At 44.5% G+C, this 12,622-nt stretch overlaps 1 protein-coding gene across 4 annotated transcripts in view; it reads right to left on the bottom strand.

Moving 5' to 3' along the window:
- The window catches only part of FERMT2 (FERM domain containing kindlin 2), a 601,536-nt gene that overhangs the window by 196,002 nt on the left and 392,912 nt on the right, over positions 1-12,622 (bottom strand). For all 4 annotated transcript variants that reach the window (XM_085626843.1, XM_085626841.1, XM_085626844.1 and 1 more), the window contains one exon: positions 1,906-2,013. In XM_085626843.1, coding sequence (XP_085482969.1) covers positions 1,906-2,013 — 108 coding nt within the window. The remainder of the gene's footprint in view (positions 1-1,905; positions 2,014-12,622) is intronic.

Raw genomic sequence — 12,622 nt, forward strand, 5'->3', positions numbered from 1 at the left:
CTAAAGCCACACTTACTGCAGCTTGCATCAGTCACATATCCATCCATAGACTTCTCAGATATTGGGGGCCAGCTGGAGGAGCTCATCTGCTATGTAGTGTAGGGTAGCAGTTCTCACACGGACATTGGATTCTGGCCTCTAGTGCAGTCCAGGCACAGACTGGTTTTCCTTTGGCTCCGTGCAGCTACCAGGGTATAATAGCCCACCTGCCAGAGGGCATGGCTACATGTAACAAAAAAGGAAAGGACAACTAAAACCAAAACTGAGCCTGTAGCTCCCTTCTGACCTGGCCGGCTACGCTCCCAGGTAAAGGTCCAGAAAATCTGGCAATGTAACTAAAGTAAAAAAGGTAAAAATAACAGTGAGCAGGGAAAGCATATAAAGATTAAAAATAGGCTGGGCTGACAGGGGTGTTGTGAACGGATTTATGGTAGGATGGATGGATTGATGGCAGAATGGATGGATTTATGGCTGGCACAATAAATGGAAGGATACAGATTAATGGATGGCTGAGTGGTAGAATGATTCGGTGGATGGCACAGTAGATGGATTTATGGCATGGGGAAAGACTGATGCATGCACAAATGAATGGGTGAAAGAATTTAAAGGAGATTTATTGGATATCAGCAGGTGGATAGAGGCATAAAAGAATGAATGTATAGATGCTTGAATGGATGATACAGGGTCGGATCTTCTAGGGAGGAGTTAGTTCACTTGCTTTGTGCCATCAGAGCTTTCATTTCAAAGTGGGGGGTGCTTTAATTTTCTGTCTTCTCCCTTAAGCCCGACCTTAAAATGGCGACCGATCGGGACGGGAGCCAGGCACCTCATGGTACCCAATGTGCCTACAAAGAACTGAAAGTTTAGGCTTTGTGTAACTGAAATGGTCGCAGAGCAGATCTAAAGCACAGTTCAAAGGCCCGCTCAAAGTCACCTTAGGGTAAAATACCTTGCCCCCCAGAGGGCGTGGCTACAAGTAGCAAAACCAGGAAAGGACACTAAAACCATAACTGAGCCCTGAAACTCTTCTCTGACCTGGTAGGCTACCCTCCCAGTAACGAAAGTAAAAAAGGTAAAATAACAGTGATCAAGAAAAACTGGTAAAAACTCCTCTCCAATATGCTTGAGGTGTCACCATGTTGCTGCCTTCTTTTTTCACACTTGTGGAACGCCCTAGGGCACGGGTTTACTAAAGATGGGTACTAATTAGCTCAGATCCTGGCATGCTCGACTCCAAACACTCCCAATGTACTGTTCTATACATTTTTTAAAACAGATGCCAATTGCTATTCCAAAGCCTTATTACACCTGGTCTTGGTGCTTGCCCAAAGAGGGACTATCCAACATGTGAGACCCCGTACTCCTCCCCCTGTGAGGGGATAGTTAAACAGCATGAACAAATAAATGCTTTTACAAAGTTAGGAGCTGCCCACGTAAGCACAATAGCATATAGGCTCCCTAGAAGCAGAACTTTCAACACTATCTGAAGGTGACAACCTATCCATGTTTAAGTCTGTATATCTGTATTTCTGCACATTGTACACTTGAATTGGTCGATTTCCAATAATAAGCGAGCTTCAATGTACATCTCCTACTGTCAGATGTTTGTATATTGAGATTGCCAAGAACTGTATTGCTATAAATGCCATAAAACAATTTTAATAAGAAATGATGAACTGCACATACGTTGTAGGCATAAGACTCAAAGATATCTTTATTTTGCTAAATCAACTTCAACCTCTTCAAGCATGCAGGTAGGGAGCATTATGCAGAATTAATGAGTTTGATTCACTACATGAACACATTATCTGAGACCTTTTATCTTATATCAGGTAAGCATAGCAGCAAACAAAATTGAAATACATTTCGAAACACCATGTATAATCTTTGAACCATTTAAATTACCTGTAATGCTGCAAACATCATCATTTCCTCCTCTGTGCACTCGATTTCTTCTAGAAGAATGGCCCATTTAGCTTGTTCAAACAGCTGATTGATTCTAATGGCATCATACTACAGGGAGAGACAGATGTGGTTAGCATTTGTAAAGGGGTGCATTCCATTTGTAACTGCCTGATGAAAACATGCTTATCGGGAATGGTCTCACAAGACCGGGTGGATTATGGAGGAAACAAGATTGAAAAACATTGTGCAAAATCCCCACGCCCCTTTCCAATAGTTCGGTGTTGTGCTCAAAAATTCTAAAAATTACTGAGCTAAACATCATTTATTCCACAAGAATTATACTTTTAACTCTTATGTTCAAGAATTGTTAAAATTACCCATATTCAAACTCAGATACTCTGTAGAAGCTCACTCATTGTATACGCTCTCAAACACCAGTGGTGGGACAGCAAATTGCTTCTATAGCAACAACCAGAGCTTAAGCAACTGGTACCATAAAAGGATGCAGGTGTCCAGGTCATGTTGCGATAACCTACATGGGTTTTCAGCCAAGCCAGATCCCTTGTTATTAAAGGTGAGACAGTTTCCCTTTTGTTTGTGCAATCTGTGTGCCAGGGGTGTTTGTACAGGGAAGGAATCTTACTAGGAATAACAGCATCACCATAAAGCTTTCTTTACACTAGTACTACCTTAGAGATGGGGTATTGAGAGACTGGTGGTGAGCCCATCCACCTTGCTCCACCAACCGACTGGTTGTATCTCTCAGACTAGAGCACACCAGTCATTCCAGTGTCTCTTCCCCCCCCCCCCTCCTAAAATCAGGTAACAGTTTTGCCCAGAATGGTTTTTCAACTTATGCAGTGCTTTCTCCCTGGAATGTATGCAATGCAAAATGTGAAATTGTATAGTGGAGGGCATGTCACCCAGCCTTTACCCTATTTAAAGGACAATATGTCTCAGGCCTTGCAGTTGGTCTGCCACCTCTCCCTTCCCCAGGGATATCCCCCACTGGCTGCACCAAAGGTTGGTGGTTAGTGAAGCAAAGTGACTTGCAATGGTTGTGCCTTCTCTTACTGCTTCACTTCAGCCTTAGAAACCTAACCTCCAAGACCCTCTGGATAAAGGATGTAAGATTAGGAACAACTTCCTGTAAAGACTTCTAGGCTATGGGCAGTTTGGGGTCCTAAATGGCCTTGTGCCAGAACAACTTCCTTTATCGATTACTCACTCTTCACATAACCGAACATCTTCCTCCCACCGATATCCTTAACATAGCTTCAGTGCCATTTAGCTCTAGGCTACACCACAGTAGGCACAGCACAACACCTAGGCTAATAATGAATCCCTATTGAGATGCTCCCAAACAAACTTACCCAATAACCAAATCTTTGGCCCATTTGTACATGGCAGGGCTCCATGTAGAAGACCGTGGTGGCTCTTCTGTACCTCCATGGTTTAGAGGTCTGTCACTGCTAATTGGACTCCTTACAGTAGATAGTGGTGGTGTAACAGTGTCCCCTGGTTGGGCAACTGTCATTCCTGGGTCAACTCCATATCACGTAAATGACGGTACCTCAGTGATGCCAGCAATTTGACTTCTATCATTCATGGGTCAAATCCATACAGTAGATACTGTTTATTTAACAGTGCTCTATTGGTTGCCAAGTCAAACACTGCCTCCATGTAGTCCAATCTCTATTGCTCCTGGTCTTCGGTAGTGTCGAAAAGTGTTGATACTTCTCTCATTTCCAAAGATTTCCGTGAACAGAATTTTAAGCTTACACAGCCAAGAAGATAAAAGTTCAGGGGGCGGGCCGGAGCAGCAAGATGGCAGACGCTTCTTAATCTCGCTCCCGGCAGGCACTCGTAATCCTCCTCAAACTTGCCCTTTTCGGAGGCCTGGCCCCCACCACGCTTGGTAAGGGAACTCCTGTGACTTCAGCAACTGTGTTGTATATGTGCAAATAATGTGTAACTACAATTGTAGTCTTTCATTACAAGATCACTAAAACTCATTACTTGCTCTGCATGCATGAGAGCTTTGAGATATATTTAGAATGTTATGATAGTGTTAATAGAATGTTTAGCGATAGATGAGTCTTTGGCTTTCAAAACATCCACTTGTTCTGCTGTTGCCTGCATGCGGGCCTTATACCTTTACATTAATAAAGGTTTTCAAACAACACTTGAGTGTTTGCGGATCTGTCAAACTGCTATGGAGAGGAGAGGCCCCAAGGTGGTGTGGCGCGGCTAGGTGGCAGAGACACATCGGTCGGCCAGGAGGGGCCACAGAGCGAGTAGGAAGGGGAGGGGGGGGGGGGGGGGGGGGGGGGAGGCATCGTCCGGGTTGTGATTGGGGCCAAAAGCGGTGGGAGTAAGTTTCTCCCCTTCACTCTCTCCTACCCCCAAAGGAGCTGCAGTAGCAATCGGCCAGTTTATAAGGGCCCGGTCCAGAGCACACAAGAGGGCGGTGGAGCCCAATAGATTGTGGAGCTCCTGTGCCAGGCCCAGAGGTGTGGTCGCTACGAGTGCCTCTCAGAAGCTGTGCTTTATCCTGGTTGCTCCTGTGTTGGCACCTCTGCGGAGTGGAGGCTTGAAACCCCCCCCACCTACTCGTGGATAAGGCCTACCTTTGTGGAAGCCCAGGAGCTGCGAGGCCTCCTCTTACCACCAACAGGCCTGCGGACGTGGGGACACCAGCCTCGTGGAAGGTACAGTGGCAATCGTAGACGGAGGAGTGCTAGCACAGAGGAGCTGGTGCCACTCGTGCTGCCTCAATTTGTGGGTATGGCGAGCCTGGTGCCATCACCTGGGGGCCGCGAGGCAACACTTGGAGCAGGAGCCTTGACAGTTTAGGGTTAGTACCAATCGTGCCACCCCTGAAGAGGGTTCTGGGAGGCCTGATCATACAACCATGGTCAAAGAGAAACCGACCCCGCCAAACTAAACTTCACAAGTACGCCAAGCCACTGCCAAACACTGCAGACGCTTTACCCACGAAGACAGTAGCCGCAGGTGTGGTGATGGACAACAGGGTCCTTCTCCTAGTTATCCAAGAACCAAGATTGGCTCTGGACTCCATAATAGGGGAGGTCAGTATGCTCATCGCGCTTCTCCGGCAGGACCTGCGAAACACTACAGGCCATGTGGCTGCAGCAGAGGCATGCATTTTGGCACTGAAGGACACTGATAGCGCTGCAGCAAACTGTCCATAAACTGCAAGTGGCAAGCTTTGAGACAGTGGAGTGACTGGAGGACATTGAGAGGCACTCCTGTCAGAACAGGCTGCGATTCGTGGCCTTCCCAGAGGCTCAGCAGTTTCCTATCAGATATCCTCCTGCTTTATTTGTGCCCACTGGGTGCTTGCCCAATGGCCTCCCCCCCCCGTGCTCTGCCAGGTGAGGTTATCGCTCGATATCTCTATTACAAAGACAGACACATACTCCTCCACAGGGAAAGACTTAAAGGTGACACTAGGAGTCCTCGAAAATCCTCATCTTTCCGGATTACACCAGGACAGTCCATGCATAACAAAAGCCTTTGTTCAAGTAAAACAAACTTAAGGCCTTGGACTTAAAATACTTGCTCCTCTTCTCTGCCAAATTGAAGGTTCTTTTCCAGGGGCAATCAATATTCTTTGATCACTCACAGCGGGCCTTTGAATGGCTAGAGGAGAGCACACAGGGATGGGCAAGAGCTCCACCAACTGATAGGAACATGATGCGCTATTCGATGAATTCACAACAGGTGGTTAGGGGGTGTTATTGGTGGGAGTGTGAATGCTCGCCAACCTGGCGGGCTTTGGTGATGCGATGGCAGAGTCCCACACAGCACTGGACCAGGGCACAAACTAATGATCTTTTTAGAAATGCTCCAAACCTGCTAGCACTGTTCTAAAGAAAGTTTGTTATTTTTGAAGGGCATCAGACCATCGGGTGTGGGGGTAGGGATATGTGATGTGGGGAGGGGAGTGTGGGTGGAGTGTAGGGGATGATTGTTGTTGGGGGGGGGGGGGTCTGGGTTTTCTTTTTGGTTTACACATTTGGTTTGTACTATGTTGTTTATTTGTTTAAATTTAACGCAGACAACAACTCCCTTACATTATCCACACTGGCCCCCCACACAATATTCAAGCCACTGTGACGTGTTCATGGGTCAAGATCCTAACATGGAATATAAATGGTTTACTGGATAAAATGGAGAGGCGTGGTCCTCCAATACGTCAAGCTGCATTCCCCTGAAGTTCTCCGACAAGAGACCAATTTAATGGGCTCCAACTGCCCATGCTGGCCCACCATGGTTACACCAGGGTGCTTCAAGAAGGGTAGGCATATTGTGAAAATTGTAAGCGCAGACTGGAGACTAAAGCTCAGCACTTTCCATTTATAGTTTTGCCCAGCCACTGAAAAGTGGAGGTGCTGCCTGCTTTGTTGGTGTATGTGAATGTGAAAATACAGATCATGAAGATCCAGGGAGTTAAGGAGGAATTCTTAACGTGTTACTATGCAAAGAGACAATTTAGTCAGGAACCTGATGAATTTCCTGAAGTTTAGAATAGGTTTAATTGCACTGGTCTCTTCTTTATTAAGAAGAATCTGGAAAAGAACCCATGCTTTCTCTGGGATTTTAAGACGTCTATAGCTCCCTTCAGGGCAAGTAGAATTTTCTGTTAATCCCTCAGATGGAGATGATTTTTTCAGGGTGGGAGTTTCCAGTATGAATTGGATGATGTGCTCTAACATTGGTAGCGTTGTTGGTTGCTGCCATAGACATTATTATGTTATATATTTACTTGTTGCCAAGGTCAGGAGGTGCTAAAGAGGGCACAACAGTGCATCAATCATCGTTGTGCCGCTGCCACAATGATGGAATCCAGTTTTGGATCGCCTGTCAAACTGACAGGAGTTTAATCAGAAGCCCTATACCTTTTCTACAAATGGGACAGTTTTGCAGGAACTATAAATAGTGTCTTCATTGATTTTAGACTGTCTGACCATATAAAGTCCAGTATGTGAATCTCTGAAGTCATTAAAGAAACAGTGTTCCACTGAAGCTATGGGGATATTGATTTTCTTAGCTACCTTGTGCATTAGCGCATGAAACCGTGCTACATCATCTGGAAAGGAATTGGAGGGATCCCCATTATGGCAGAAGGCTAAGGCCAGGGAGGCACTCGGGTGTAGGTATGGGTGGTGCTGTAAGTGGGACAGCTGATGGTTGTCCAATAGGCTATTGAAGTAATTTTTGAGAGGTGTCCATCTGCGGCAGTGTAATCCGGTAGTTGTTGACCTCAGGACCTTCATGATAAAGTTCAGGAACGTGGTGAATACGGTTTCCAGCGGTACAATTCTGTGAATGGTATTCATATTTTTCCTCAAAAGCTTCTTCCTCTAACTTGGGCACATAACGTAAATCTAACTGCATAGGGCCATATAATGCATCCAAAGAGGGACCTTTACCATAGGTTTGAATGGATAGGCCGCTGATAGAGTTTTTTTTTAAGTCTTCAACAAAAGTGACTGTGGTGTCAACAGATAGCAGTTCAGTCAGGGCTTCAAAGGAGCAGGTTTGTCTCTCGCAAATCTTTGTGCAGGCTAATCTTCATCCATCCTTGAGTGTTTACCAGAGGAAACCCAAATGTTTTTTTCCACCAAGGTGGTGGCTGCAGGCATGTTACGTATTAAGTTCAGCTATTAAAACTCCACATTTCCTTTCTTGCTCAGTCTTCGTGGAAGTGCACTGTGAAGTACTTTTCAAGGAATCACATCCATAAGAAGCATCCCCTTAAAAAGGGAGAATTTTTTTTTTCATTGGCAAGTATAGTGTTGACCTCTTCTCTGGTCTTGGAAGGAAAGAATATACAAATGTTGCAGCGTGAAGCCTTGTATGACTGATCAAAGCAATAATTAAGCCTCTCACGTGGATGATTTGAGCAGATTTTTTTCTGTCAACAGCAATAGCAAGATTGGAAGAGAGATCAGTTCCTGTCAGTTATGAGGGCTGCTGGTAACGGGAAAGGGATAGCTTGGTCTAGAAAGTGAATATTTTTCACAGAATCACTTGTAGTACAAATTACAGGAGGCTGAAAGCTGAAGATCAGGCTAGTTCAAGTCTAGTCTAGGGAAGACCAAGAAAGTATCCGGATAAGACTACAGAGAAGCTTGGAGCACAGCTCTTCTCAGGAACTCCCTTACATACGATGTGCAATAGTAATCTGAGCTCTGGTGGCCTCTATAGGGGGTAGGAGAGTTCAGCATTTCCACCTCATTGGCTGATGTTTCAGTTGATTCAATTGAGGTGGATGTGCAACTAAACAATCACTGTTGAGGCTGATAAACATTTTAACACAGTTTGCTGATATTTTAAATTACAATGGATTACCAATCTGACTATAGGTAAGGACTCAAATGTGGATATATAAAACATCCATTTCTGGGGAAATCAGAGTATAAAACATTCTACAGCACTGTGATTCTGCCACTAACTTTACATAGAATTGAGTGAATATGAATAGCTGAAACCAATTCTAGTTTATCTTTCAGAATCTGGTATATAAACTAAATACATTCCATGGCCCCTATCAGCCAATTGAGCTTTCACTGTCGTACTTTTGCAAAGAGAGACTCCACTTTGTCCATCCTGTCTTTATAGCAAGATAGGTACAGCTGGCATACTAGTAAGTGGCTGAATGTGACTCACAATTCTTTTTGAAGTAATTATGACTAAAAAGCCATCTTTAGCATCAGATGTTTATAACAGGATGTTTGCATCCCACCACTGACATCTTTTGAGCCTGTGCAGTGTGTGTTTGGGGGGACATTTTACTCTCAAATGTTTTAGGTGTTGTTATAATGGTACGGACAGTGGAAAGGTGGAAGGTAACTCCATACAGCAAGCATTTCTGCTCGGCTGGGATGGAAAAGTCCCCTGCATGGTCATAGACGTGCACCCCTTTCATTAGTGCCCCAGCTGCATAGGTATCTGGACCCCTGGTACTGATTTGGGTGTGATCACCATAACCTGTCTCATGGTCATGTAGCCTTTTTTGACTGAGTGCGACGCACCAAGTTCTACTCTCAGTGGTAGATAGCTACTGCCCTTGCCAGGAGTTAAGTGACGAGTTCAGTTATGGTAGCATGCCTGTTTTGTGTTTAGAGTCAGCAGTGTGAACAGGGCTTTTTAAATGTGTCACCAGATTAGTGTCTACTGGCCTACTCGTTAAGTTCTACTGCTGTGCATTTAACACTTCATTTGCCTACATGATGACTGTATGTAGCGCCAGGCAGCGTGATACTTGTGTGGACATGCCGTGTGTGCTTGTGCAGGATACAAAACATGAGAGACTGGGTTCCATTTTTAAATCTAGAAAGCAAAGGCTAGTTGGAGAGGACGACTGCAACCTCAGATAGGAGACCAGGATTGCAGACATTCTTGAGGGCTGGAGTGGGAACATCCACACTGGATGAAGGGGAGCAGAGCATCCTTTATACACAAGATCTTATTCAAGGAAGAGTTAAAGGTCAGAGGGGCCTGGGATCATGTTCAGGCAAGATGGTGGATCTGAGAAGGTTGGCACTGTAGAAACAGAGAATCCTAATGGATGGGAAGGCTTGGGCTTTTCAACCTTCATTAGAGTTTTTTAAGCGGAGGCTGACAGCCATGTGTGATCCTGGTTTACTTCCTTGGATGGTGATGTAGGTCAATTGGAATGTTAGATGCCCCTGCTGTGGCGCTGAAAATCTCTGACAAAGGATCAACCAACAGAGACTTAACCTAGAGACCATCTCCTGTGGCAATACTTACCGAAAGCCAAGGAGACAACTAACACTGCCGCAGGCCGCCCGTATACTGTGGTGGCCCCTAAGCATCATCCAGGAGACTTGCAAGATGCCAGGGACCTTTATGACCATAGCTTAAGATGCTTCTAAAGTTCTATCTGAACTCAAAGGCTGCCCTTGGTTAGGAAAACTGTACTAGGGGGGTTAGGCCTTTGAGACATACATGAACTTAGCACGTAGCACTGTTCAAGAAGTAGAAAGACAAACTGAGTGTTGTGGGTTCAATATGCCTGACTTGGTTCTGGTGCTTCATAAAAAGATATGGCAGTGGCAGAATCCTGAATGGTGCCGCTCACATGTTCATCAGGTGTGAGAAATATGGCTGCTGCTTCCACACTGCAGCCATAACAATCAAGGCTGTGTGGCATACGATGAACTGTCAACACCTGAAGCATTTGTGTAACGGAGGGAAAAGCATCCAGAAAGGCCCTGCAACCATGGGAAAGCATCCATTCACTTGAAAAACTGCTTTTTGATTACCTGGTTATTGATAGCATTTTTCCATTTTTTTCATAACATGTCAATGAGGTTAACCCTAGGTTAAACAAGGTCATCATTAACTGACTAACCTACCTCCCAGTCGTGGAAGACACCGGATTGCCTACTGAGTATGCCTGATGCAGCTGTGGCAAATGTACTTTGTTTTTGATTTCCCACTGACAAGTGGTCTGGAGCTACTTGGGTAATGCAAAGGACTGTTCACATCTCAGCATGCTGAAGAAAAGCTGTGTGTGATGTCATCTGAGGGTTTGCTTAACCTGTCAATGTAAGTGAGGCTGGGATATACTCTGTGCTAGACCAATGGCTTGGAGTTCTATGGGATGATGTGCTGCTAAACCTCATCTGATTACCCCACCAATGCAGTTTGAGGTGTTAACTGCAATGATTACTGTGGAAACTGGATTTGCCAAGTGGCTGCCTACATACAAGCTCTTTAGACCATACTGTATAATCGGACAAAACCAGTAGGCTGTTCCAGTACCCCAGAGACAACTGGTTGTCACTTGGAGTGGCTTCTTGTGGAGGCGTTAATATGGTACCAGGAGAACAGAAGATATCATTCCAAACAACTTAATGACCAATTACAATTTATTGTCGAAGACTGGTGTCTGGTAAAGGGGGCTTCTACTTGACAAGTCTATGCATTGCCTCTATGAGGGCTGCCATTGCTTGCATAATGACTATATCCATGCACGGAAATGTCAAATTACTTTGGAAGGGTAGCTGTCAAGCATAGTAGATGCAAGCGTAAACAAATGCTATTATCGCGCTAGAATTGCCAAATTAATTCCCTTTCACTAACCATTCATCCTGGTAAGGGTACACAGTATGGCTTGACACCTTAGATGCACTGCCACAAATGACAAATTTTTTGTGCAAATTCCTGGCACACACCTTTCAAAAGATAAAACAAGGAAGTGGTAATGAATTACATCTACAACAAAACAGTTATTTCTGGTGCTTTCGATGCATCAGGGTTTAAAAATATGCATTATTGTAATCTATTGTTGCAAAAAATCCCCTTCCTCCAGGAAGATGATGACCTCTTGGAGGCACTGTTGCTGGCCATATGTAAAGGGAAGAACAGAGTTGGAGATAAGCTATTCAGTTGCCTTTGTGGCCATAATTGTGCTCCCTACTGTATAATAAATATCACTAACTTTCCCCGAACTTGCATCAATCAGATAGTGGGTTTCGCAATATACAAGCAAGCTTGGCAAAAAAGGTTAGAACTGGCTCTTGTATTCTAAGTGGGTTCAAGAAAGAGACCTCTGCTACCTCTGATGCTTGGTGTAATACAACCCAATATGCTGCTACCACATCTGCAGGTGATGGATGTAGTGGACATATGTCATACTTTTCAAAAGGAGTGTTTACTGATGTTCCCTTAATCTTTATTCCTATTTTGTGAAAGTATTTTTGATCTTGCCTACTGTGTGGGTTTGCCGGTGCTTAGATATGCACTGAAGCATGCCCCTCCGTTGGCTCAGTCATAACTGGGGCATTCCTGACTTTGGCATTTCCAGTGTCATAAAGCTAATGTTTATAGACGTTTTCCTGGGTTTCAATAAGGACCACATCTACTTCTGAACCACACGTCAAAACACAGAATCTTAACATTGCAGATATGTTGTGAGACAAGGTGTGTTTTGGTTCAACGTGAACGTAAGTCATGCTGTGTCTGCCTATTTTACACATCAAAACATTTGAACCAATGACAATAAGATACAGTGGCAAGCTTATTGACAACATTCAAAACCTTGCAAACATAATAGGATTCTACTACAAGCCTAAGCAATAGATGACAATGCTGCACAGCATGTGAATCTAGAAAAGGTTTGTACTGCACATTAATATATAACACTGTTGGTTGAGGCAAGCCCAGAGGAGAATACAAGGATGATATGCCCCTTGCAGAGTCTGCCATCTTTAAACCGTAGCCTTTCTGAGAGGTATGAAACAGACATCTTGCATAAGCAAGAATAAAATAGCAATTCACCAAGGCACTCAAATCCAAGATCCTGCAACAATGGTATTTTGGCAGAGCTCCATCTATTCTGATTGACTAAAAGGACCGGTGGAACTGCGAGCGTAGCTATGGAATTCCTGCCTTGCACCTGGCTCTGGTTACAGTTACACCTAGTGGGAACACAGGGGGAGAGACAGATCGTATAGTGACCATGCCCCAACCTCCATTCCTCTGTTCTGGTCGAGCTATTGTACCAGATTATTTTCAATACTCTCAACTTTGTCTCAATTCTCAAATACTTTCAGGTCAGTATCTCACTAAAGTGTTTAGACCAACAGACTCAATCATATAGTAAGTAGCATCACAGCAATTGCGGTCAATGCAGGTAAAAATGTTAATCCGAAACAGC

This window comes from Triturus cristatus, chromosome 9 (genome assembly GCF_964204655.1).
Source record: "Triturus cristatus chromosome 9, aTriCri1.1, whole genome shotgun sequence".
Lineage (NCBI taxonomy): Eukaryota > Metazoa > Chordata > Amphibia > Caudata > Salamandridae > Triturus > Triturus cristatus.